Below are 25,986 nucleotides of genomic sequence, written 5' to 3'. Positions count from 1 at the left end.
CACAGATTCCTAGTTCAAAACAGCCTATGAACAGCCCCAATATTAGGGAACTCTCAAACCTCCCTCTGGAACATCACAAGCCAGGCCTCTGCTGTCTGCACTGCGTTCAGTACTACACTACCTTCCGAGTTCCTAGCCCTGAACGCTCAACACCGTTTCCAGTTCAGAGTTCCAAAACCCTTCACAATTATAACCAAACTCTTCCCTTTATAATGTAGGCAGCCTGTCACAGCAATGCCCGCTATCCTGGCACCAGTTTCTGTCTTACTTTGCTTTCCATTGCTGTGATAAAGACCATGACCAAAAGGCAAAACGGGTGCTGGGGGCTGGGGGGGGTTATTTGGCTTTCACATTCTGCTCATAGTCTGCCCCCAAGGAAACGCAGGACAGGAATGTGGAGGCAGAGATTGAAGCAAAGGCTCTGGAGGAACGCTGCTTACTGCCTCATTTCCCTGGCACCCTCAGATTGCTTTGCAGCCCACAGTGGGTTGGGCCCTTCCACATAAATCTTCAATTAAGAAATTGTCCCACGGGCTGCTTGCCTACTGGCCGGTCTGATGGGGGATTTTTTCCAGTTGAGGTTTTCCTCTTCTCGGATGCCCCCAGCTTGTGTGAGATCTACAAAAAACTAACCTGCAAGCGATACACACCTGCATGCATTCTCAGGTGGGCGAGGAGGAGGACTGTCACAAGTTTAAGGCTAGTGTGATTTACACAAAAACCTGTGCCAGTCTGGGTCACACAATGAGAGACACCGTCTCAGAAATAGAAGGACAGGGCCAGTGAGATGGCTCACGGTAAAGATGATTGCTGCCCGAAACACATGGGAGAAAGGGAGGGTCACTCCCACAGAAGCCTGACCTTCACACAAGCCCCATTGCATGTGTGCACGCACACACACCAACATGTACTTTAAAGAACACAAACAGCAGGCCTGGTGGAGCAGGTTCGAGTCCCTGCTGTCTGGGATGTCAAGGCAGGAGGATCTCAAGTTCAAGGCTAAGCCTGGGTGACCTGTGAAAGTGTCTCAAAATAAGAGTAAAGGGTAGAGAGAGTGGGACTGGAGAGATGGCTCAGAGGCTAAGTGCACTGACTGCTCTTCCAGAGGTCTTGAATTCAATTCCCAGCAACCACATGGTGGCTCCTAACTAGCTATAATGAGATCTGATGCCCTCTTCTGGCAGGCAGGCATACATGCAGGCAGAAGGGTAGCCTGCAGCTATCCTCAGTTGTGGCATGCTTGCCTAATATGAGATGCCCTGGGTTCAATCTCCAATACCGAAATAATCACAGAATTCAAATGTGCACCCCCTTTCCTGATAGCTTCGGTCCCTGTCTTAGTTAGGGTTTTCATTGCTGTGAACGGACACCCTGACCAAGGCAGCTCTTATAAAGGACAACATTTAATTGGGGTTGGCTTACAGGTTCAGAGGTTTAGTCCATCATTGTCGTGGTGAGAAGCATGGAAGGCAGGCAGGTTGGAGTTCTACATCTTCATCAGAAGGAAGCCAGGAGCAGACTACTGTCTTCCAGGCAGCTAGGACTTAATGAAGTTCAGAGGCCTAAATTCTCCCCTACTTACCCTCACCCACTGCAGCCTCCTGACCCTCAGCAGGCCACGCATGGCACCCTAACACTTTTCCTGTTATGTCATGCCCCTCCTCAAAGCCTTCACTCATGTCCACTGCTCTTCTGGAACTCTTGGCTCCTGCACACCAACCACTCACATGTTCAGTTACTGACCGTCTTTCTCCTATTCAAATGTCAAGACCCATAAATGTCGGTCAGATCCTCTTTTTGTTGTGTCCACTGTGGAAGTGGGAGGTGTTGTTTATCGCAGTTGGAAGTTGCCATTAGCACTTAAGAGAGTAGGGGCCAGGGACCCCAGACAACCCAGAAGCAGGTAGATTCTACACCATGCACAACAAAAATTAGGATTTATCAGTCCGGAATCTAACTTCGTTTCATACACAAACTGAAGGGATTTGGGTCTACATGGTGCATGGTGAATTTTCTGAGAATTCTTGTTTTGTTTTTTGAGACAGGCTTTTTCTCTGTGTAACAATCCTCACTGTCCTGGAACTCGTTTTGTAGACCAGGTTGGCATCAAATTCACAGAGATCCACCTGCTTCTGCTTCATAAGAGCTGGGATGGTGTGTCACCATGCCCAGCTGTTTTCTGGGACTGTTCACTGCTGTGTTAAGTGGAGGGAACTTGTACTGAGCTTAGCTAATCACAACACACATCAATCACCCTCACTGCGATGTTCCAGCATCGGTCACACATGTGACTCTCACCTTCCGAGGAACGAACCACTGGACAAATACATGCATGCCATTTCTATATCATAGGACAAAATGACACATTTTACTTAGATGTGAAAGTTGGTACTAATTCATTTCCAGAGCACGCACAGCGAGCACAGTAGGGCATACCAAGAAAGGCAGCTGAGTGTTTTCCATGACAAACTCCTCTATGGGACTCTGTCTCTACACAAGTTCAAATCCGGGCCCTACTACTTCTACCTATGTGAGCCTACAAGCAACATATCTGAGCCTCATCCCCCTCTGTCAAATGGGAACCACATTACAAACTACGCAGGGAATGCCAGGAACGGAGGGCAGTTCATATCTGTTACAACTATACGTCCCCGAGCAAAATTAACCCGGGATCCCTTTCCTAGCCAGTGGAATAGTGCTGGGGTCATGGGAACACTGAGAGACTCGATAAGCCAGAGGAGGCCCTGAGTGAGTCCCCTTTTCCCTACTGGCTAAGCCAGGGCCCTGAGGCCTCTTCCAGTTTGGATCTCTCAAACCCAACATCCCCCATAGCCCCCGCCCCCTTCTGTGACCTGCCAAGACCTGCCTTTCCTGTTTCCTCTCTGGGCCTTTCCAAGTCTACCAATCGCTGATCTCACAGATATCACAGATAGGAGAGCAGATGGGCCAACCAAAGGACCAGTGGCTGGACAAGTAGAAGAGGAGCCCTGGTCAAACAAGCAGAGATCTGTGGGTGGACGGACAGATTGATGGATGAGATTCCAGCCACCAGCGAGAAATAAGAGGCTGGACAGAACTATGGCTGACAGGGGCAGGCAGCCGGCCACTGTGGACAGCCATCTCAGCCGAAGGCTTTAGGTACCTTCTCCAGTACTTTGAATAGCTCTCTGCTTCTGAGTCCTCAGGGCCACAAAGTCACTTCTCATGCTTAATCACAAGCACCCGGCTGAAGAAGGTAGCACTTCAGCAGCGTGCATCCATCTGCAGAGTCCACTGACATCTCAGAGCTCCCTTTGTTTCAGCCTCTGTTTCCCCGAGGACGAGTCACATCTAATCCAGATGTGGACACAGAGATCTGTTAGGCACGGTGCTGCAGACTGCTTTGCGGAAACCCATCTCAAACCTCACACCATATTCACGTGAACCATCACAGAGAACAGGTATGTGCCACACAAAGGAAGGTAGTTTCACTACATACAGTCGTACAAGCTAAGCTGCAGCACACACTAATATTTAAAGTGGTTAGCAGGCCACGTTCGTCAACACATTCCCGGTACTGGTTATTCTGTAAGTGTTCAAGTCACTAGTTGTTGTGTATGTACCAGTCACTCACATGACTTGGAGAAACAGGGCTGGGCCAAGGCCATCCACAGGCATCACTGAAATGAAATGTTGACCCCGCTTGGGTATCGATTCTAGTCCTGTCTTTACCTCTCAGCCTGCTTTAACCCAAAGGGTCACATCCTTGCTCCTGCCTGGTTTTCCTTCTAGCTTCCTGGTCTGCTGTTGAGGGTTCCTCTTCCAGGAGACCCCCCCCCCCCCACTGTCAGTGTTCAGGGCTGCTGAGTCTTTAGACAGACTCTTTCCTCCCTGTTCTCTGGAACTGGGTGACCCACCAGTTTCCAGGCAGCTAACCTCATCTTGTCTTTCCTGCCTGGAAATGACAGGCTGGGGCTCCACCGGCCTCTCGCTAACGTCCACACCCAGGTATCTAGTGGATATCATGAACCTGAATCTCACGAATCTAAAAACCTCTCACTCCCTGTCCTCTCACCCGGGGTGGGGGCCAGGCGCTACCCCGAAGACTTCCCTCAGTTGCACAGGCCCAAGATCAAGGCTAAATTCATCCTCACTCAAAACGGCTGCCACACAGAAACTCCCTTCAGGCCACCAGTGCTGCCGCCCTCCTCTTCTTCCTCTTCCTCCTCCACCACCGCCACCACTCCAGACCACTACTTTCCTGACTGTCTGCAATACTGTTCCCTGCTCTCTCTGCTTCCATTCTTACCCTACTGTGACCAAGCCTATCTTGAGCCACTTCAGGAGTCTTTCCAACGTGTGGAGTGGGTAATGACACTCTCTTACTTAAGCCTCCCGGGGTTTATCAATTCACTTCCAATTAAATCCAAGCTCCTTAGTGATCTGCAAAAGCTGTGTGGTCTCCAACCAATTACTTTCCCCTCAAACCTTCCATGCTAGCTCAGGTCTCTGCAAGCCAGGAACTCCACGCATGCTCCTACCCCTTGATCCTGCCTTAGGAACGCTCTGTTCCCCGAGTCCTCGGCATGTCTGCCCTCTCCTTAGGACTCAGCTCTTACCTGGGGTGTCCCTAGGAGAGCTACCCAAGATGTTCCCCGTCACATTGATCCATTCCAACACCTTCATGGCACCTCACAGCCCCTTGAAGATGCCTGCCTCTTGAGGGCTTGTAACCTGACCTCTGCAATTCCATTTTTAGGAGGGCCAGGCATCTACTGGCTGGGGGCTGTACTCATCCAACACTGAAATGCTGACGCAGCGTTATATGCAAACAGGTAAGTACACGTGGGCCAACATATGCTCACAAAGCAGACTAAACAGTCACAAATATACCCAGGTTTGAGCCAGCCTGGTCCTTTCTCCCATCTCCTCTTGACCCCTACGTGAACCCAGGCTGGATTGGGGGAGTCGGGGTCTGCAGCTTGGACAGGGAAGGGGTTAATGGCCTTCAGGCAGCGCCTACAGCTATGCTTGCAATTTCCTCTCGCCATTCTTTTCCCTCCTCCTTCCTAAGATTCCCGCCAAGAAGGCCTCCCCCTCACCCCAGCTCCAGCGTAGGGAGGGAAAGGGGGTTGGCCAAGAGACTAGGCAGAAAGAAGAGCCCAGCTGCAGATTCCCGTCCCCCCGCCCCCCCCCCCCCCAGTGCGCTTCTGTCCCAGCCTTGAGCCCAGGTGACGCACATGTGTGACTCTGGTCAGGTCCTGCGGGCAAAGCAGCTAGGATGTTCTCTAGAGCACAGGTCCCCGCTGGGGTCTGCAATATGCTGGGACCTGGCTCACCGCCGACTCCAGCAATCATTAACCTTGGGTGACCACAGCAGCTGGACACACTCAGCCAGGGCATTGGGAGGAGGGGCTGAAGAGATCCTTTCTCCGAGGAAACCAGTAAGGACGCGAGGGTACCGGCTGCCTCCACTGAGTCTAGGGAGGGCTGGAGGGATGAACGGGTTTGGACCCGCCCCATTATGGGAGGAGCCAGGCACAGGAAAGTAGTCCGGAGCCTGCGCGCTAGAGCCAGAGAGTTGTGGGTTCAAATCCTGACCCTGTGGCAAAGATCTTCGAGCTCTACTTCATTTGCAAATTGGAGATTTCATGGTAGCCACATACCACGGTTGGCAGGTTTAAATGAAGGAACCTCTACTGGGAGAGTGAGGGGAGGTAACCTCCCGCCAGGAGCCCCAGGCCTTAGGGATGTTTAGTAACAAATCATGTTGATGTTAGTACTGGCGGGGGCGGCCCCTGTGAGGCGGCCTCCCCAGCGGCTTCCTGTAGGGGAGCAGGGGCCGCCCCCTCTCCCCTTCCTCCAGGCGCTCTTCCTCCCGCCTCTCCGCCCCGCCCCGCCCCGTCCCTCCTCTTTCCTCGGAGGAAACTTTCCGCAGGCTGGTCGGTCGCGGTGTCCGGCCGCACCGCCGTGCGAACCTGGTAAGGCGGACGGGGCGGCCCGGCTCGGGTGTATGCGGCCACCGCGGAGACGCCACTGCCGGGGCCAGGCTGCGGGACGCTGACGGGTGAGCGAGCCGGGCCGAGGCCCCGCGGGTGGAGGGGCGCAGGAGGGAGGTGGAAAGGGAGCCCCGAGGCACTGCCTCGCCCTTCCGTGCTCTGGGCCTCGCCTGGGGACCCCACGAGGGGGCGGAGCGTGCGCGGTCTCTCCGCGGCTCCTGGGGATGGAGGAGCGTCTGCGGGGGAACAAGAACTAGCAGAGTCCAGATCTGCGATCCAGTGAGGCGAACCGCTCCCCCCAGGGTGGAGGAGCTACGCGAGGAGCGAGCGCCTTGGGCCCTGGAGGACCTGACCTGGGTGACCTCGCAGGCTGACAGGCGAGGTGCGCCCCAGCAGCAATGGATGCCCCCAGAAGGGACATGGAGCTACTTAGCAACAGCCTGGCAGCCTATGCGCACATCCGAGGTGAGGGCCTGGCCTGGGGACACGGAGCCCGTCTATCATAACCCAGGCAGCCCTCCACTCCCTGATGCTCACCCTCAGTCCTTGCTACCCTTCCGTTCCTTGCCCCAAGCCTAGCTAGACCCTTGATCTCTCCCAGATGGGACGACTCCAGCCTGTCAGGGCCCCCTGTGACTTCCGCCTCCTGCTCCCTAGCTAACCCCGAGAGCTTCGGCCTCTACTTCGTGCTTGGCGTCTGCTTCGGCCTGCTGCTGACCCTATGCCTGCTGGTCATCAGCATCTCCTGCGCGCCTCGCTCGCGGCCCCGGACCCCTGCTCCGCACCGGGACCCTCGTAGCAGCACCCTAGAGCCGGAAGACGAAGACGACGATGAGGATGAGGACACCATGACGAGGCTGGGTCCCGATGACACGCTGCAGGGCCAGGAGCTGTCCACAGAACCCGACGGACCCCTTAACGTCAATGTCTTCACGTCAGCAGAGGAGCTAGAGCGGGCACAGCGGTTGGAGGAGCGCGAACGAATCCTGCGGGAGATCTGGCGCACTGGGCAGCCAGACCTGCTGGGCAGCGGCACACTGGGACCTGGAGCCTCGGCCACGCTGGGACGAATGCACTATTACTGACATCCAACCCCACAGCGTGGGGCCAGAGTACTGGATAAGGGACTGCCTCAGGGCCTTCAAACTGCCTCTGCCCCAACTCTCTTGGTGCTATTGGGCGTTGGATCGCCGCCTGCTAAGCACTCTTCATAGGGCAGGTGTGGGTGGGAAAAAAATGCCAGCTTCCACCTTCTCCTGATAATAATGACCAATGAAAGGTAGTCGCAGCTACTCAGTCTCTCACTGGTTACTACTGCATTCAGCAGGCCCCCAGGCTCCAGCCGTGCAGGGGAGAGTAACTCATTCCTTCTGCGGGTTGCATCCCCTCTGGGGGTCCACCCAGTGCATGCTTGTGCTCACTTCACAGATCAAAGAAACAGACCGAGACACGCCTCTCGCACACAGGACAGATACATATTATGAGCATTCCTCACAAATAGGGTCCATACTAGTCGGCATTTGGACAAATGTCACCTAGTCCCCTGCCCTATGACCTACCTGCCCTGGGATATCATCATTGCCATCACAGGGAGGCCTAAGGCTCCAACCTTGGTGCAAACTCTACTAGACTTAGTGACTGAGCAGATGCTTCTAGGCCAAAAATGATTACATGTGAGTAGAGACGGAGTCCCTTTGGGTAGAGGCTAATTGGGAGGAGCTGGGCCCAGGGAAGGCTGGCTCCACCCCTCTAGCACACAGCTGGGTTCCTGAATCCAGCCCAGACTCCAGGCCCCTCCACCCTGCCTCTAGCGTAGGGCTGGCGTCTGAAGGAGACTACCCCTGCCCCCAACCATCCGGTGGATAAAAATAGACTTGCACAGGCCTTGAGAATGGTAATGGGAGCCACATGTTGGCCAGATGTGCCCAAGAGAGACCGCCAGGAATGCAGAAGGCGGTGTGCTGGCTGGCCCCGCCCCACAAGGACCAGGCTGGTCTGAGAGTTCAGCGTTTTTTTATTTCCATGGAGTTCTTAAAAGTTGTGTGCAAGGACCGGGGTGGCCCAAGCAGGATAGATGTCCCTCCAGGTTGGGTTGAGGTTCGGCCTGAACCTGCTCTCATTTCGTCTGTGTTTCCGTCTGTGTCTGTGCGTGTTTGAAGGATTTCTGGTCCCTCTGCGTCATCTGAACCTAGTTGGGAGAGGGTTATCATGGACCAGAGCTACCAACTACTTCCCTCCTTCCTCCTGTGTCCCTATTTCACCCACCTCCGGCGACTGGAGCTTCTCAGTCTTCAGCTCCTCCCAGACGTCCCCCATCTTCTGTCTGTGTATACCAGGGTTCAGGTGAAAACGCTGGACCCTTCCTCTTCCCACCCGACCCCCACATTACTGCCCACTTACTCCAGCTTCAACTCCAGAAGCTCCAGCCTGCTCCTTAGCGACCCCACCTCTTCCTTTAACGACTCTAACACATCCACGCTGTAGTTCTGGTTTTTGAGAGAGGTTAGTAGGGCCAAGGGATGAAGTGTGGGAGCTTCTTCAGGGTCTGGAATCTGCTCGATAGTGATAGTATGTGGCACTTGGGGAGTAGGGATTGACTCTTTAGGAGGAAGCACCTGCTTTTGGGGACCTGCCCCTTCAGAAGGCAGCGTTTTGGGGGGTGCCTTGTGTAGGGTTGTCTCATCTTTGGCTAGTGGCTCCTCTAAAACATTGGCTTCCTCCATGGCAGATGGAACCTCAGCCTTGGACTGGGCTGGGGAGCCATTCACCTGTTTCACATGACAGCAGGACCCCTCTGAGGAGTTAGGCTGTGGGGAGTACTCTCCTGGCACCTGGATGTCATTTGAAGATGCAGGAGACTCAGACCTCTGTGTGGTTTCTTCCAGAGACAAGTGCTGGCATTGAGTGTCGTCTCCAGAAGGCTCCTCTTTAAAAATTATGTGCTCTGGGGTCAAGATCTTCACTAATACAGGGGCACTGTCCTCATGAAGGGCCATCTTCAGGTCAAGGGCGTCATCCTTAGCTGGCTCATCCCCAGAAAGGGTGCTCTCTGGAGTGGCAGTCTTGTCCAGAGTGGAATTCTCTGGAGTGGGAATTCTGTCAGAATCTGGGGCTTTCTCTGGAACAGCGTTCTTTGGAGTGGAGACTTTGTCAGGAGCCCGGATCTTCTCTGGGTCAAGGGCTTTATCTGGAAGCCGAGTCTTCTCTGGAGTGGGGGTTTTATTCCTGGAGGGACCCTTTCCTGGGCTTTTCTGTTCATCCTCCTGTGGTAATAGTGAGATGTGGTCACGGTTGGAAGCCGGGCATCTTAGAGGAGCTTCCTTGTTCCCTTGGGGTCTTTCACCCCTCCATGACACGCCTGTGGGAATCGTCTCCTCCCAGTAATGCCCTCTCCCACATGTCTGGCCCCTCACCTGACTGGATGCAGAGTGCTGTTGGGAAGCCTGGGTTCTGGATCCCTTTCTCCCAGGCTGCCTGGGTCCCCCATTGAGGCAGCTACCATTGAAGCCTATGAGAGTAGAGCTTCAGGGGCCATGCTCATCTCTACCCCTTAACACAACCACCCCATCTTCCACTGTAGGAAGGAAGCCCTTACCAGAGTTGCGGGAGGGGCGTTTCTGGCTGTCTCCAGTGGGTGTTGAAGGTGTCCTGGAACACATGAGCAACATGTGAGGCAGACAGGACTCTCTCCTCTGTACCTCCTCCAGCCACAACACCCTGTCTGTCCTCCTTACTTGGCTCTGCCAGGTGCAGAGGTCGTTGCTGTCGGCTTCTTTACAGTCGGTAGAGATGATTTAGGCATCAGTTTTTTTGTTTCCTTAATAGGAGCTTGGAAAAGAAAGATGAGTAGTGTCTATCTGCCCGAGTCCTTGGCTCTGTGTGTCTTGTGCTGTGCACAGAAGACTCAACAGGTGATGCCTTCTACCTCACTTTCACCCTTAGGGAACTCTGGAGCACCCCATCCAAACACAGCAGGCAGCAGGAGGGACTGTGTGTGGGGGTGGGGTGAGGGGAGCACACTCCGCTGACAGCTTTGATTCAGTGATTGAAGACCTGTTCCCAGCTTGGTATCCATAAAGAGTTCTATGGTTCAGTCCTTATTTCTTTATGGACCAGCAATCCCCCCACATCTGCAACATAGCTTTTTGCCCCCAAGACAAGATCTCACAATGTAGCTCTGCTGTCCTGGAACTCACTCTGTAGACCAGGGTGGCCTCAAAATACAGAGAGATCCTCCTGCTTCTGCCTCCCCAGTGCTGGGAGCAGAGAGATGCAGCACTGCACCCAGCCTTAATTTCCCCCTTTCTGAGCTCACTTCAGCCTCTGTTGCTGTCTCATGTCTTTTAAATGATCTCACCCAGTCTTAAGCAGTTTTATCATCATCCGTAAACCAAGGATGCCCAGCCTCCGCCACTGTCACCACTGACACCTCAGGCATGTCCAGCTGACCCCTCACTAGTCATTTCAAAGGATGACTAGATGACAGAGACTCAGTCTAAAAAACCAAGCTTCTCCTGGAGAGCCACCAGCAGCTACGGGCATGGCATCCAGATGCAGGTGCCAGCCTCCCAGCCCCGGCCCCCAAGCCTTCCCCAGTTGTATTGTTCTCAGGTCCCACATGGCAAACGTAAAACAATGAAGAACTTTGACTCAGTTTTCTCAGTCCTTACATTGTACTTCTAAAAAAATTCAGCATGAGGGCTAGAGAGATGGCGCAGGGGCTAAGGGCATCACAATGTTAGGGGACCCGGGTTCAGTTCTCAGCACCCGCATGGCAGCTAAGCACAGTGGGTTAGACATGAGCTCCATGGATTGCTCTTGCAGAGGACTCAAGTTCAGTTCCCAGCACCCATGAGGGAAAGGGCATCTCATAACCACCAAAACTCTAGCTCCAGGGTGATCCAAGGCCTCTGGGTACCAGAACACACTAAGAAAATGTGCGTGTGCGTGTGTGTGTGTGTGTGTGTGTGCGCGCGCGTGTGCACACGCATATGTGTATAGGAGTGGTTGGTTTTTAGCTTCCTACCCCCCCCCCCACAGGGTCCCTCTACATAGCCTTGGCTGTCTTATAACTCACTTTGTAGATGAGGCTGACAAAGTCACAGAGATCCACTTCCCTGTGCTTCCCAAGTGCTGGGATAAAAGGTGTGTATACCACACTCACATATACATACATACATACATACATACATACATACATACATACACGTGTGTGCCAGGTCAGGCTCAGGTGACCTTCCTGATCCTACAGAGTAGATGCAAATACAGGCGTAGCCACCACAGCCGACAACAGTAGACCGTTTTTTTTTTTTTTGTTTTTTTTTTTTTTTTCTCTGTGTAGCCCTGGCTATCCTGGAACTCACTCTGTAGATCAGGCTGGCCCTCAAACTCACAAGAGATCCATCCACCTGCCTCTGCCTCCTGAGTGCTGGGATCAAAAGCATGCATTACCACAAGTTCTCTCTGTGTAAACAATGCTGGTCTCAACTCTGAGATCCACCTGCCTCTGCCTCCTGAATGCTGGGATTAAAAGTATACACGACCACCCAGCAATTTTTAATTTTAAAGTAACGTATTAAATATCCATGTGTATGCTGATGTGCATACGTGGGAATTTATTTGCTTGGTGTATAGGGCAGAGGACAACTTGGGGAAGTCGTTTCTCTCCTGCCATGTGAGTACCAGGGATCAAAGGCAAGGTTGTGAAGCTTGGAAAGCCACTTTACCATCCCTCCAGTATATAATCTTAAATGAGGTAATCTGGATGCCATAGCGCATGCCAGTAATCCCAGTCCCTGGAGGTAGAGGTAGTTAGAATGTTGGGAATTTAAGGCCAGCCTGGGTATGTTGTAACACCTTGGCTCAAAATAAGTATTCAAAAAAATCCCAGACACAATGGTCATAGCAGCCCACATAAAGGTGACAATGATATTGGAGAGAACTCTGAAGGCAGCCACGCACTCAGTGGCGTCCACATCAGCAGACAAAGTCATTCCAATACATGCCCACACACTGACATAAGTCCTTTGACAGCATGCTCTAGTAAGTCCAGGCTCTGATTGACAGCTTCGTTTCTTGCTAATGGTGTAAGAACCTGGGCAGGTGAACCCTGTATCATGGCGTCCTTGTCTCCGAGACATGGTAACAGTACGTGCCTTGTAGGACTGTGTTGAGGCCTGTGGACCCAGTTGCCTGGCACAGAACTCAATAGAGTTACCCCTGAATTCTGCTGCTTATTGTTTGGCTAAAGGCTCTGTAGAGTCCGCCCACTAGACAGCAATCATATACTCCTTAGGATGGTTTCCCAACACTACAGGATTTAAAAGAGGCTAGGAAAGACTCTGGAGATAAGGCTCAGGAGTTAGGAGCACTGGCTGCTCTTCCAGAGGATCTGGGTTTGATTCCTAATACCCACACAACAGCCCACACTGTAATTCCACTTCTGAGGGATCCAACACCCTCTTCTGGGCTCACGTACCAGACACAAACATGGTACAAAGATATACATGCAAAGAAAACATCTGTACACATAAAATAATTTAAGCAATTAAAAAAGAGACAGTAGACATGCACAGATAGAGTTGGGCGCACGCCTTTAATCCTAGCACTGGGGAGGCAGAGGCAGGTGGATCTCTGAGGCCGAGGCCACCCTGGTCTACAAAAGGGAGTTCCAGGACAGCCAGGGCTGTATCAAGACCCTGTCATGAAAAATAAAAAAGTCCACAAATAGAGAACGGAGGCCAGAAAGTGACATCCTACTTTCGTTTCTGTCGCTGTGACATATGCCTTGATAAAGAACACAAACCCCGGGAGTGGGGTGGGGGAGGGCTGGTTCAGCTTCCCATTCCAAGTTACAGTTTATTACTGCAAGGAAGTTAAAGCAGGAAACGTCAAATCCGCAGACAAAAGCAGAGAGAAAATAAACACACAGATCCTTCCTTGCTGTGACGCCAGCTCTATCGTCTTATGCTGTTCTGGGCTCCCTTGCCGAGGAACAGCATCACCCATAATGTACTGGGTCTTTCTATGTCAGTTAACAATCAAGACCCAGCACAAGTAGGTAAGTCTGCTCTGGCTCCTTGGGCTTGGGGACAGTGATGTGAAGCAGGGACCCAGGCTCTGCTCCTTGAGCTTAACCACAGGTTGGAAGCTCAGTCACCCTGTGTCACCTTTCCTTGGGATAGCCAGGTAGGTAGGAGGGCGGAGGGTGGGGGTGGGGGGTGGAGAGGGGAGGGGTTAGTGTCCTCTGGCTGCTGGCAGAAACAAAATCAAATCCTACTGGAAGTCTTTCTTTCCTAGGGCCTACAAGGCACCCACAGCTAAGATCAAGTCATAAACTCATAAAGGAAGGCAACACACACAAAGGCAGCCCGCCATGAGCAGAGTCAGCAGGCCCAGCTCAACACACACACTGAAATCATCAGGTAAAGGATGTACAAGCAACAAAGGGGTTGTCAGGAAGAGTCATCGAAGCAAAGCAAACAAAAAACCTGACTACAGAAGACAGCATTTCTGGAAAAATACACAGTGCAAGCCCATGACCTGCATGTGTATAGACAGATTTACGCACACACATACACGTTAAACGGCAGAGTAAACACAACTAGAAACTAGAGAGAAAATAACTAAATGAGAAGTCAAGAAGCAGGAAGGCTGGTGGGTGGGTAGGGGTGGGAGGTTAGGAGGGGACGGCAGACAAGACACTCCAACCAATTCTCAGTGAAGTAGTGCCTAAGTCCTCTCCCAGAAAGGCAGCTAAGAGGAAAAGACAAGATGAACATATGTGTTCCAGACACCATCCAGGGCATCGGTAAGAGGTAAGAGTCTGTGCTTGATATTGTTCCTCCCTCTGGGTTCATCCCTTCCCCTGGCTTGGTCCACAGAATGGATAGGCAGTGCGGGGTTGGGGTGGGGTGTGGGTGTGGTGGCCGGGAGAAACAGCAACTTCCCAGCAGCAAAGGCAGCTCCCTCATGTGACACCCCAAACACAGCCAACCCAAGAGTAGCTAAATGGTACACTTCACTGAAACACAAAACATCGAAGGACAACTTTAACAAAGGATGACTGGGGACTGGAGAGATGGCTCGGTCGCACCCGCTGCTCTGCCAGAGGTCAAGGCTTCAATTCCCAGCATCTATATGGTGGCTCACAATCACCTGTAACTCCAGTTCCAGGGGATCTGACGCCCTCTTGTGGCCTCCAGAGGCACTACATGCATGTGCTGCATAGACATACAGGCAGACACAATACATACATTAAAAAAGAAGAAGAAGCTGGGTGGTGATGGAGCATGCCACATGCCTTTAATCCTAGTACTCTGGGAGGAAGAGGCTAGCCTGGTCTACAGAGCAAGTTCCAGGACAGCTAGGGCTTCATAGTGAGACCTTGTCTCAGAAAAAGAATGGCAATAAGAAGAAAAGACATCTCACTGGATAAGAAAAAGTTTTACAAAATAGACGTATTTATCACCATCACCACCACCACATCATCAACATCATCACCATCATCATCACCATCACCATCTTTGGTGTACTGGGGGTTGAAGCTAAGGCCTGCCTCCTGCTTGCCAGGCAAGGGCTCCATCACATGGCTATAGCTCCAGCTAGCCTGTCATCTAGAACATAAAGAACTCCTGTAACTCAGTAGGAAAGAACACAGCCCAACTGGAAAGTGTCCACAGAGCCAGTAAACACAGAAAAAGCTTCCTGACAACTTAAGCTCCAAATGACCACAAAGCAAAACCACAAGATACCCTCCTATCTGCCTGGACGGTTCTAATGAAGACATTAACAAGTATGGGGTGACTGTGGAGAACCCAAGATCTTCATGCACTGCTGCAGGCAGGCAGGAGGACCTTGAGTTCAAGGCTAGCTTGGCCAATGTGAGACCCCGTCTCAAAGACTAGGGGATGTAGTTCATTGTCCGAGCACTTGCTGGGCGTGTGCAAAGACCCTCTTAGCCAGGTGGTAATGGTACACACCTTTAATTCCAGCACTTGGGAGGCAGAGGTTTGGATCTCTGTGAGTTCGAGGCCGGCCTGGTCTACAAATTGAGTTCCAGGACAGCCAAGGCTACATAAAGAAACCCTGTCTCCAGAAGAAAGAAAAAGTTGAACATTACTATCACATCTGTTTTCTGGCTACGATCAGGTGCAACACTGAACACGCAGGGCTGGAGAGCTAGTACAGTGGTTAAGAGCACTGGCTGTCCCTCCGGAGGACCAGGTACAGTTTCTGGCACCCACATAGTGGTTCACAACCATCTGTAACTCCAGTAGCAGGGGATCTGCTGCCCCGCTATGGCCTCTGTGGACACTGCATGCATGTGGCACACACACAGACATACATTTGGTGTAAACAAAACTAAGTATTGAGTCATGTTTTCAAATACTAGCATGATTGTCCCAACTGATAAAATCTTATTAACTTTTTTCTATCCAAGAACTGTATTTTACTCGACATACTTTGGTTTTAACAACAGCTTTGTATTGCTAATATTTGAAACAAATAAACAAAGTTTATTATATGTGGAAGCAAAGAATATCAAGTAGATATTCTGTTCAGATTTATTCCTTGGATGCAGGCTTGGACATCTTTTACAAAGCTTCTAGGCGCTTGTTCTCTATCCTGGAGTCTGATATAACAAACATCCAACTAACTACAGTGGCCCTATCGGGCTCCACAGAGCTCTGGTCCAGCCAGTTGTACACTTGCATGTAACTCATGTTCGTATTGATGTTAAAAGCACATAATGTTCTTGGAGAGGACCTAGGTTTGGGTCCCAGCGACCACATGATGTCTTAAGCTATCTGTAGCTCCAGTTCCAGTGGATCCAATGCCCTTTTTGGTCACCAAAGGGACCAGGTACACATATGATACACAGACATACACGAGGTAAAACATTCATACACATAAAATGAAAATAGATAAATCTACCAAAGATTTTTCCTCATGTAACTTTGTCTCTTAATGTCCCCGCAAAGGTGACCAGCTGTTATCTCCCGTGTACTAGATCTTTACCAGCTGTTAAGTTTTACCACGACCCCTTGGATGAATCCTCTTGTGAGGCAATCTAACTGCCACTCACCCTTCTGTCAGCCATGAACCAGTAACGGAGGGCAACTCCCAAACTCCTATATGCCATTTGGGTGACCTCTAAAAGGGGACTGGACATTGTTTTGGGGCCAGTTAACCGAGCAACATCTCTGCAAAGAGCCTTCGAGGGTACTCCGCTCAGCTTCAGCTCCCCGGCTGCTGCATTGACATCTGTGCCCTCCCTCCTCCCACTGGGATGCTGCGTCCACACCAGCAAACCCTAACTGGTATAAGATGGAGCCCAGAGAAAGGGACCGGGAAGAATTCAACCACAAGCCTCCTCCTGTGTGTGGGCTTCTGATTTCCTCCCCTCCCCCTGACTTATTCTTTCCTTCTTATTTTCATCCTGTGCTTTTACCCTGTCTTCTAAAGATTTTACTTACTGACTTTAACCCTATGCCCAAACAAGATGCTCTAGGTGAGCTCTCCAAAGAGCTCTCTGTAACGGCTCCATTTGTTCCCAATACAGCTGCAAAAAATTACAGCATCTGAAAAAGCTGTGCAGGAACCCTGGCTAAAGGGGACCTTTCCCCCTTTCACCTCAGACCAGATACAATTCTTGCCATTTTTCTCTTGTTCCCTTCCTCTGATGCTCTGAAGCTGCCTGCTACTTTCCAGGGCTCATTTGGGTGCAGCAGTCCTGGCGAGGGGACCAGTCCCTGTCACTCTGAATCCATTCCATACCCAGTTTATCTCCGAGACTCTGTCTCTCCCACTTCAGCCCCTCTTTTCCTCAATGTTCCCAGAAAATCTCAGTTCCACCCTGTAACCAAATGGTCTGCTTCTGGCTCTCTAAGAACCATTTTCCAAGTCTCTTCAGAAATACAGGATGGCAATTGCCCGATTCATCAAAGCAGAGGATCAAGTTAAGATTCTCCTGCTGCTACAAGACCAGAGGACACCCCTCTTTAGTGGACCCAGACTACCCCCTCCGACAAAGATCCTTGCTGTGGATGAACATGGGCCTGGGGGCTGGAGAAATGGCTCAGTGGTTCAGAGCACTGGCTACTCTTCCAGAGGACCTGGGTTCAATTCCTAGCACCTACATGGCAGCTCACAACTGTCTGAAAACCCTGTTCCAGGGGACCCAACACCCTTACACAGACATACATACAGTCAAAACCACCAATGCATATAAAACTATATATATATATATATATATATATATATTCCACTGGTGGTCCTGCATAATCTCTTTCTCTCCACCTTCCGTCTTTCTACAGCTACCTTTAAATAATCTGACGACAGCAAGCAGCTTCCTCACCTAGCCATCTCTTCACCCCAGAATTTATCTTTAGGGACTTCAAAGTTTAGATCTAGAGCTGCAGTATTGCTCAGTGGTAGAGCACTTGCCTTTTTTGTACAAAGCTCTGGGGTTGATCCTTAACACTACCAACACCGACAGGCTCTGCAAGTCACTATCCCAAGAGCCATACAGCATATGAACACCATCTGACTCACACAGGATACACACAGTTCTTACAAGGGCCTTGACCCTTCCCTCTCCCAGGGGAGGAAGGTCCTATGGTGTACTGGACCAGTGGGGGACTACAAGTGTTTTGATCGCCCATAGACCAGCCCCTCCCCCCATGCTCCCCGGGCACCCACCTGATTCCCGAGATATGATTTTCCGAGGGATCAGCTTCCTGATCTAGACAAAAAAAGAAATGTTAGACTCCAAGGACAAGTCTCAACAGTTCTAAGTCCAGTCTCATCTAGGGGTGACTATCCGGCTGGGTCCAAGGTGAGTGTGTGTGTGTGTGTGTGTATGTGTGTGTGTGTGTGTGTAAAATCTGTACACTCATGTGTAAGCAGGAGGCTGATATAGGAAATTTTTCTTGATCCCTCTTCTAATTCTTTTTTGTTTGTTTGTTTGTTTGTTTGTTTGTTTGTTTGTTTCATGATATGGCTTCTCTGTGTAGCCCTGGCTGTCCTGGTACTCTCTGTAGACCAGGCTGGCCTTGAACTCAGAGGCCTCTACTGGGATCAAAGGCCACCATGCCCCACTTTCTGCCAATCTCCCAATCAAACACAGAGCTCACTAATATGGTCTGTTTTGCCCCTCTACCTTCCTGGAGCTGCCATCCATGCCCACTTGCCTTCTCTATGGGGTTCTAGGTGCCTGTCTGAACAGGCCCTTTAACCCTGAGCCATATCTCCTCATCCCTAGATGTTTTTAGAGTGTTTTGTGTCCCTTTATCTAGTGATCCAGCAAATCCATGATCCCCGATTTTTCTTTTTCCTATTCTTTTGAGACAGGGTTTCTCTGTGTAACTCTGGTTCTCCTAAACTTGCTGACCTCAAACTCAGGGATCTGCCTGTCTCTGTGTCCCGAATGCTGGGACTAAAGTCATGTACCACCATACACGGTTTCCTTTTTTTTTTTTTTTTTTTTTTTTTTTTTTTTTCCTCTTGAGACAGGGTTTCTCTGTGTAGCCCTAGCTGTCCTGGAACTCACTCTGTAGACCAGGCTAGCCTCGAACTCAGAAATCCGCCTGCCTCTGCCTCCCAAGTGCTGGGGTTAAAGGCGTGTGCCACCACTGCCTGGCCCGATTTTTAAAAAAATAGCCTTTTCTCTCTCCTCCCCACACCTGGCTCCATACTCACTGGGGGTGGTGGGATGACAAAGTTGTCTGGAAAAACTCCTCTTCTGCCTTGGCATTCTCCTTCCCACCAGCCCTTATCCTCGGTTGTCTGGTTGGGAGACAAGCCAGTGGGGAGGTGAGCATCACTCAGGTGCTTCTTGCCTGGGTCCCACTCCTTACTCTTCTGTACTCCCTAATCTCTCATACCTTTCTCAGAACTTTCACCAGGTCCCCCTTCTGCAGCGCAAGCTCATCCGGGGCCTCGGGCTGGTAGTCAAATAGGACCCTGCAGGTCTCAGGGCAGGAGACTAAAAGAAGGTCATTCTACTGTGTAGCCCTTCCCTCAGCAGCCAGTGACTCCCTCCAACAACCTAGTTGGTTCACCTCCCACAAGGCAGGCTGAGTGAGACCTGGTACTGTGGGAGGGCCTCTGGCGAGATGCTCACCTGTCCGCAGGTAGTCTGGAGGGCTGTCATAGGTCAAGTTGCTCAGCTGTTAGGGGCAGAGAAAGAGGAGGATGAGTCTCAAGCCGTTTTAAAGAATTCACTGGCTGTGTCCACCATGACCCAATTTACCTTAGGCGGCCTCTGTGAATTAGGGATGATTGAAGGCATGTCTGTATTTCCAAGGCCTGCAGAGGAACAATCGATGTTAGGGAGGTGCTAATTTAGCTAGGTCAAGGGAGAGGGCCAAAGGGGTCACGAGGTCAGGAGGGTCACTGGGAAGATCACTGAAGATTGCTGAGTCTGGTCCCAGGGGATCACAGGGTCACGGTCTCACTTGGGGGCCCACTGTCCAGCAATTCCACAAAGTTGGATGGGAAGGCTCCCAACTGCCCGTTCTTCTTTCCCAGCCACCAGCCGTCCTCAATCTGGGGAGGGGGAAGGATGCGGGAGCATCTGGTTCTGCCCAAGAGTAACTGAGGTGTCCATCCTTGGTTCTACCCAAGGACCACATCCTCCCCAGTCGCCTCCCTTCCCATTGCTCCCACCCTTACTTCACTCTCTTCTGTGTGAAGAGCTCCAGCATCTCCCCCAAGTCCCCTAGGACCCCCTCACCTCCTTTATCACTTCCAAAATCTCCCCAGTTTGAAGCTTCAGCTCGTCTGCCTGCTCTGGGCTGTAGTTGAAGTTCACTTTGCACCATCTTTGGGGGTCCCGAGAGTTGATGGGGTGACCTAAGCCAGACAAGCAGGGAAGCAGCTCGAGCAGGGAGCCCCGTCTGCAGCACTGGGGAAGAGGAGGACCCCAGAATTCCCTTTAGTAGCTTCAGGCCCCGCCCTCGAGCGGAGCATTGTACTTCGAGCCAATCAGAGCGCTGCAAAATAGCCCGGGTGCCCCACCCACAGCCGTCACGCTCCACGCAGGCAGTGAGCCCCCACCGGCCGGTCCAGCGCCCGACTCAACACGGCGGCGCGGAAAGCGCGGTCTGGTCTCGGTGACGCCCCACAGGGCCTCGGGAATCTCCTGGGAAAATCACATGGGGGCAGTACTCAGCACAAGGCCCGAGGCTGAGGCTAGGGCCGCTCCTGCTCCCCCGCGCGGCCTTATCCCACACCAGGCCTCACCTGCACCAGGCGCTTGGGGAAGAGACCACGGCGGCCCCGCAGCTCCCCAAGCAGCCAGCCCCGAGCGGGCCCCGCGCACACCTGCTGGATCACGTCCCCCGGAGCCAGACTCAGCTCGTCCTCCGTCTGCGCACGGTATCTGGCCAGGACCAGGACCTCTGCGGGCGGAAGCGGGCTAAGTAAGGCTTGGGGGACATCCCTGGACTCTGCCCTTCGGAAAGTGGGGTGCAAAGAACCCACTCCGAACCCCACACACATACCCATGACTTCTGGGGCTCCCTGTACAGCCTGACGGACGTCAGGCCGGGTATTGGGTGCTCAGAAGGTGAGCGAGGCCGCCAGGCGGTGGACTGGATGTGAATGAGGCGGAGACTCGAGTCATAGGTCAGGATCCAGGTACTAGGAGTGGGCGGCCTGGCCCAGCAGGTTGGGCCCCAATTCTTGGAGGAGGAGTCCAGGGTCTCAGCCCAGGACTGGGGTAACAGCTCCCCCAAGAGCTCTACCACAACCACTTTAGCCAAGTCTCCCAACCTAGGCCAGACTTCATGTGTTTTATACATTTCCTGGCCCACCCTCTTCTGGCTTGCAAGTTCTTAGCTGCAGGGGAAGGTGGAAGAGGTACATACCAGGGTGGGGCCATTCCTGGGAAAGCGGCCCCAGATGGGAGATACTAGCTCCTGTCTCTGAAAAGCTATGGTGGGTATATTCCAAACTTCAAAACCCCACTGGTGAAGCCTTGACTCACTTAGGGGCGTAGTTGGATTTACGGTAACTATTGCAGATTCTCCTTAGGGGAAGGCAGGAAGAACCAACTTTTAATAAGGGCTGGCAGAGTCTGAAGGTTAGGGTCCACCCACAGTTTACCAGCTGGGCTAGGCTCACCTGAAAGTCATCTTCCTCGTGGATGAACATACAAAGGCTGAGGCAGCTGACTGCAGTCTGGACTCCTGCCCCACCCACCACGAAGGAAGCCAAAGTCCTGGTTTCTGACATGGTAGTTAAGTTTGGTTCTTGGAGGTGTCAAAAGCAGAATGCAACGACTCCACCGAGAGCAAGAGGCGCTTCTTCCCAGAAAAAGACTATGGTATAGGGAACTTCTATGGGACCCACCTACTACCCCTGGGGTCACTCACAAAAGCAACAAACACAGTCCGTTTACGTCTGCCACTTCATTTATTGTTTTTATTTGCAGGAGGAGTTGAAACAAAAATTTAAGGGTGTTTTTTTTTTTCTCCCCTAAACATGAATCATTCAAGTAAAACCAACTTAACTATTGAATTAGCAAAGTAAAGGGAAGTATGCACAACCCAAGAGCGAAGGCTGGGGGAGGAGGGTGCAGCTGGCAACCCAACAGATGCACGGATGCAGTGGTTCACCTGCTGGGGACTGCCGCCCCGGAAGGCAAGCACAAGGACCCTTTAATGAGGATGACCCCCAACATCTGAAAATGTTTCAACTCAAAACATAAGGTCAAAAAAGAGAAAAGGAAAAACCCAAAAACACACAACCCCACAGACCACCCAGCCATAACCACCATCTTTAATCAATCATAGGCGTTTCATTTTATAAAAAGATTAATAAAAAATATTGAAAAAATTATTTTCTCATCTTATATTTGTAAAGATAATAGAATTCAGAAGTTTCTTAGAAAACCGTCCAGAAACTGCCCTCCAGTTTCCACTCCTTTTGCTGAAGACCAGCAGGACTACAAAGTTTGGGATACTGGAGCTGCTGGTGGAGAACAGACAAGAGCAGGGTGCATGGGGAGGCTGGGGGCAACTCCATGTGATACATGGCTGTGTAGAAAGGGGACACGAGGTGGTCAGAAAGGCCGTAAACTCCTCCTTAACATACAAAACCGGTTTGTACAAAGATCCAAGCAGGTTGGTCCCAAACTGAGGTCAACACTTCAATTTTTATTCACATGCTTTGTTTTCTTGTAAGAATCAAAGTTGCCCAAATTAAATTTTTTATGCTAATATTACTACATATCCCTTTAAAAAAAAAAAAAAGGAAAGAAAAATATAAGGATTTTTTAATTAAAACTCAGGACAGGAAGAGACTGAAAACCAAATTCTCATTTAGTTCCAAATAAAATGAAATGAAGAAAACTTGGTTTCTAATTGGGGATGGAGTGGGGGTGGGACGACAAAACCAAAACAAAGTCCAAGCATCAGCATCCTTCTCCCTACCCTGCCCCACCCCACACAGCAACAGCAGGAGCCCAGTGTGTGTGGTCTGCTGCAATCATGAGCCTGATCTAGGTTCAATGGCAGAGTCCTGTCCTGTCCAGTGAGATGGCACCAGGGACACACTCTGCTGTCGTGGGATTGATTCTGTGTGGCTAGTGGGTTGTGGGGTGGGGTTTTCAGGATCGTCATGAGGCTCCTTGTTTCCTTGTTTCGCTCCACCAGCCTCTCCCAGCGCCTTTCTCCCCTGGGGCAAGGGCTCCATCAAGAATGGTTCCTACTCAGCTGAGGGCTGTAGACTGTCCTTCTCTTCTCTGTTCTCTGTCCCACTCTCATCATCTTCAATCTCTCCCTCCTCTCCACTGAACTTGTCATGGGCCCACTTGGGGCTGGTACTCGATTTCCGGAACATGAACCGGCCACGGCCCCGGGGAAAGGCTCCTCGGCCACGACCTCGGCTCATCCATTTGTCGCTGCCCTCGCCTTCCCGGTCATCGTGCTGCAAGAGAGAAAGACTGCATCAGTGCCAGCACTGTACAGTTGTAAAGATAATAGAATTCAGAAGTACCCACCCACAGGCCCTGTCTCAGCCTCCTTGTCTGTCCTCCCATTCTCCTCAAAGCTCCCACAGGAACATCACTGGAGTACCTAAGGAACTCTAAAGAACTAAAGCAATAGTATGAATATTGCAACAGCGATAGAATGACAGAACACCCTCAAAAAGGAGGAAGACCAAGTGGTATCATCTCATTTAGCCCATCCACCCCACTATCATTATGTAAATACTATTATTTTTTAGAATATCAATTCTCAAAAGAATTTTCAAAGCTATCATACTGACATATACAATGGAACTGGGCCATTAAATAAAGAAGAACTGGCAGAAGACACACATGAGGCTCCAGCACCTTCAAACCTCCCACCCCAGGCTGTAGTGCACTTCTCTTCAGCTGTATTAAGAAGGCAATGTGTCACAGGAGGAAAAGCAGCCTATACCTCAAACAATCCCTGTTCTAACAGTCTCCTCAGCAGAGATAACAAAAAGGTGAATGAGTGAAGCATTCTGAAAACTTGTACTAACAACCTCATCTAATGATTATGAGTACCACACTCAAAAGCCAGTCTCAGCTCCTGAAGGACACCAAGCTGCCAGCTGCTTCTGTTCAAGACCACAATGTGCCACAACGACCAGATCAGATTGGCAATGCTCCCTCAGGTGGCAAACAGAAGCAGAAAAGGGCCTTCCTTTCACAACCTCACACCTATGTCTTCTAGAAGCTTCAAATTGGCTCCAAGCAATTGGGCACAACCCTCAAGAGTCCCACAGGCTTGGCTATAGGCCTGCTGAACCCCAAGAGCTACTGCGTAGGTAACAGTCCAGAGGAGCGTGAGAAAGATCCACAACTGAGGTGAGAAAAACTCTCAGCATTGCATTATGCTAACATCTTTCTCTCCTCAAACAGCTCTAGAACTGCCTTTCTCATCAATCCAGTAACAGACGGTGACAGAGACTGGGTGAGTGAGGGGTCAGAGATCACAGGGTAAGAAAGACACAGTAACATTTCTTGCTTGTTCTGGAATCCATAAACACCCAGAAGAGCCAAAACAGACTTAGCCCTCAGGCGAAGAGGCTGCACTGTACTAACATAACCACAGTGTTCTGAGCCTGTACACAAATTTAGGCATATGGTTAGACAGACCAATGAAGGCCTTCAAATGAGCCCCGGTGTGCAAGAGGCTCTCTGCCCCTTCCTGGTTGGTCCCAGACACATACCAAGTAATACTTCTTGCTCTTGGGTGTATACTCTGGATCCCACTCTTCTTCCCGGCTTCTCTTTTGAAAATCATTGTTGCTGTTGTTGTTGTTGTTACCAGAATAGTTTCCTCTGCCCCAACCTCTCCCTCTTGCTCGAAACTGCTGCAGAAATAAAAGAAACAAAGGAAGCAAGGTTCATGTGAGCAGTAGAAGGTCCCCTGTATTCTGTTAGAACATTTCATGACAGGGAATAGAAAGCTGGCTTCCAGTCACTAATAGTTAAACTAGTTTCTACCTATTCCTTTCCCTCCTCCCAAGTAGACAGTCCATGGGGTATACATAGCCAGAGGCCTCCCTTCATGCAAGATCTGGGGAAAATTCTGGAATGGGAAGCTATAAAAGGCTTTGGAAGTGATTAGAAACAGAGAAACAAGTGAATGTAGAAGCTTAGGGAGCCAAAGAATCTACAACTGGCTACCTCAGACCAGAGGCAGAGAAACTGGTATCCTATTGAGACTGGATTAGGATTACAAGGAGGCCCTTACAAAGGTTCCCCGAGCTCTGCCGCCTCTTTCATTCGGACCCACGAAGTCTTTGGTCCCCAATCTGGATTTGTCAAAACCTGAGGTGCTCTCCTCCCTCTCCTCTGCTTCCTCAGGGTACTCCTCTGCTTTGTAGGAGTGAGATGACTGGGAAGAGGAGGAAGACGACCTAGACCGGTCTCTTGCTCTGCGGTGCTTCCTACATAGACAAGAGGAAGAAAATCAAGACTTGTCTGGCAGCAAGACAAACTACCAAGCAACCAAGTCACCACCAACCTGTTCACCCCAACCCACCAGTAGAACTGGGGCTTCCTCCCAGTTTTCCAGGAATTTCAGTGATACAACAATTTCTAGGCCTGTAGTAAATATGTAGCACACATAAAGAGCACAAAACAAGCATGGCCTCCAGTATCAGTCTAACACATAAATCCACAGAAAAGGCAAGTAGACCTGTGAGTCACACTGGCTGGCTCTGGTACTGCAGCAAAGCCCCTTTGTTAGTGTGCTGTCATTGCTAGTATTCAAAGAAATGCTGTGCTGTGGGTAGGTGTAGGCGGTGCATGGCACTCTAAGGATGAAATTCCTTGCTGATAAAACAAGTATTCAACAAAGTGACCAGAGAATTCCACATTACTCAATGTATAGGTGAAAGAACTGAGCAGAGCCTGGATTCAAACGGAATTCTCCTTATTTTAATTTTTTTATTTTAATATTTATTTATTTCATGTATGTGAGTACACTGTTGCTGTCTTCAGACATACCAGAAGAAGGCATCAGATCCCATTACAGATGGTTGTGAGCCTCCATGTGGTTGCTGGGAATTGAAATCAGGACCTCTGGAAGAGCAGGCAGTGCTCTTAACCACTGAGCCATCTCTCCAGCCCCTCAAACTGCCTTTTTTTTTTTTTTTTTTTTCCTTTTCTTTTTTGGTATTTCGAGACAGGGTTTCTCTGTTAGCCTTGGCTGTCCTGGAACTCACTCTGTAGACCAGGCTGGCCTCAAACTCAGAAATCCGCCTGCCTCTGCCTCCCAAGTGCTGGGATTAAAGGCGTGCGCCATCACTACCCAGCCTCAAACTGAATTCTAATTAGCCCATCACTATTCTAACCACCACATACTGAGCTCAAACAAGTTGTGCTGTTAAGCCCAGATATTGGCAGCAACTTTTTCGGGAGTAATTTTTCTTTCTTTCCCTTCAACTGGGGGAAATTACAGACTAGACAAACTAGATGAATATGATGACTCATTGTCTATACACTACAGGATGGTGCCAA

At 50.7% G+C, this 25,986-nt stretch overlaps 3 protein-coding genes and 1 long non-coding RNA gene across 16 annotated transcripts in view; 2 read left to right on the top strand and 2 right to left on the bottom strand.

The window, feature by feature from the left end:
* Window positions 1-2,367: 2,367 nt before the first annotated feature.
* Window positions 2,368-5,166, top strand: LOC143442349 (uncharacterized). The gene is made up of 3 exons (XR_013110453.1): window positions 2,368-3,138; window positions 3,303-3,440; window positions 4,739-5,166. It is a non-coding gene; the product is annotated as an uncharacterized LOC143442349 (long non-coding RNA).
* Window positions 5,167-5,246: 80 nt separating this feature from the next.
* Window positions 5,247-7,270, top strand: Eva1b (eva-1 homolog B). Of its 2 annotated transcripts, none has more exons than XM_034503666.2 (3): window positions 5,247-6,046; window positions 6,348-6,443; window positions 6,636-7,270. In XM_034503666.2, the coding sequence occupies exons 2-3, from the start codon at window positions 6,377-6,379 to the stop codon at window positions 7,061-7,063; spliced, it is 495 nt and encodes a 164-aa protein (XP_034359557.1). In that variant the 5' UTR covers window positions 5,247-6,046; window positions 6,348-6,376; the 3' UTR covers window positions 7,064-7,270. The 2 variants fall into 2 exon arrangements, with proteins under 2 accessions (XP_034359557.1, XP_034359558.1); XM_034503667.2 differs by having other exon boundaries at window positions 5,876-6,046; window positions 6,281-6,443.
* A 704-nt stretch (window positions 7,271-7,974) lies between these two features.
* Window positions 7,975-20,724, bottom strand: Sh3d21 (SH3 domain containing 21). 9 transcript variants are annotated; one of them, XM_034503664.2, is made up of 16 exons: window positions 20,486-20,720; window positions 20,226-20,383; window positions 20,001-20,124; window positions 19,717-19,835; window positions 19,439-19,529; window positions 19,234-19,289; window positions 19,105-19,150; window positions 18,866-18,966; window positions 18,681-18,767; window positions 17,682-17,724; window positions 9,713-9,806; window positions 9,574-9,626; window positions 9,392-9,486; window positions 8,379-9,241; window positions 8,244-8,301; window positions 7,975-8,166 (listed from the first exon to the last, which is right to left on the bottom strand). In XM_034503664.2, exons 1-16 carry the CDS (start codon window positions 20,487-20,489, stop codon window positions 8,095-8,097), a joined length of 2,064 nt encoding a protein of 687 aa, XP_034359555.2. In that variant the 5' UTR covers window positions 20,490-20,720; the 3' UTR covers window positions 7,975-8,094. The 9 variants fall into 9 exon arrangements, with proteins under 9 accessions (XP_034359555.2, XP_076790318.1, XP_076790320.1 ...); XM_076934203.1 differs by having other exon boundaries at window positions 8,379-9,486; window positions 20,486-20,724; XM_076934205.1 differs by having other exon boundaries at window positions 8,379-9,486; window positions 20,307-20,383; window positions 20,486-20,724.
* A 655-nt stretch (window positions 20,725-21,379) lies between these two features.
* Window positions 21,380-25,986, bottom strand: part of Thrap3 (thyroid hormone receptor associated protein 3) — a 38,755-nt gene continuing 34,148 nt past the window's right edge. For 3 of the 4 annotated variants that reach the window (XM_034503659.2, XM_034503660.2, XM_034503661.2), the window contains 3 exons: window positions 24,716-24,911; window positions 24,189-24,332; window positions 21,380-22,913 (listed from right to left, as the gene is read on the bottom strand). In XM_034503659.2, the coding sequence (XP_034359550.1) occupies window positions 22,692-22,913; window positions 24,189-24,332; window positions 24,716-24,911 (562 nt within the window). In that variant the 3' untranslated portion in view covers window positions 21,380-22,691. The remainder of the gene's footprint in view (window positions 22,914-24,188; window positions 24,333-24,715; window positions 24,912-25,986) is intronic. The other variant, XM_034503662.2, reaches the window with a different exon arrangement.

Source organism: Arvicanthis niloticus, chromosome 5, assembly GCF_011762505.2.
Source record: "Arvicanthis niloticus isolate mArvNil1 chromosome 5, mArvNil1.pat.X, whole genome shotgun sequence".
NCBI classification, from domain to species: domain Eukaryota; kingdom Metazoa; phylum Chordata; class Mammalia; order Rodentia; family Muridae; genus Arvicanthis; species Arvicanthis niloticus.
Note: the sequence above shows the minus strand (reverse complement) of the source record. Positions and strands in the feature narration are given on the sequence as shown.

Bases quoted from the DNA above. Each gene is read 5' to 3' on its own strand.
- Eva1b (XM_034503666.2), top strand. From the start codon at position 6,377: ATGGATGCCCCCAGAAGGGACATGGAGCTACTTAGCAACAGCCTGGCA. The intron at 6,444-6,635 runs GTGAGGGCCTGG...CCTGCTCCCTAG, and splicing joins AGCCTATGCGCACATCCGAG to CTAACCCCGAGAGCTTCGGC.
- Sh3d21 (XM_076934203.1), bottom strand. The intron at 18,768-18,865 runs GTATGAGAGATT...TCTCCCAACCAG, and splicing joins TGGTGAAAGTTCTGAGAAAG to ACAACCGAGGATAAGGGCTG. The intron at 8,302-8,378 runs GTAAGTGGGCAG...TGGTATACACAG, and splicing joins CTTCTGGAGTTGAAGCTGGA to ACAGAAGATGGGGGACGTCT.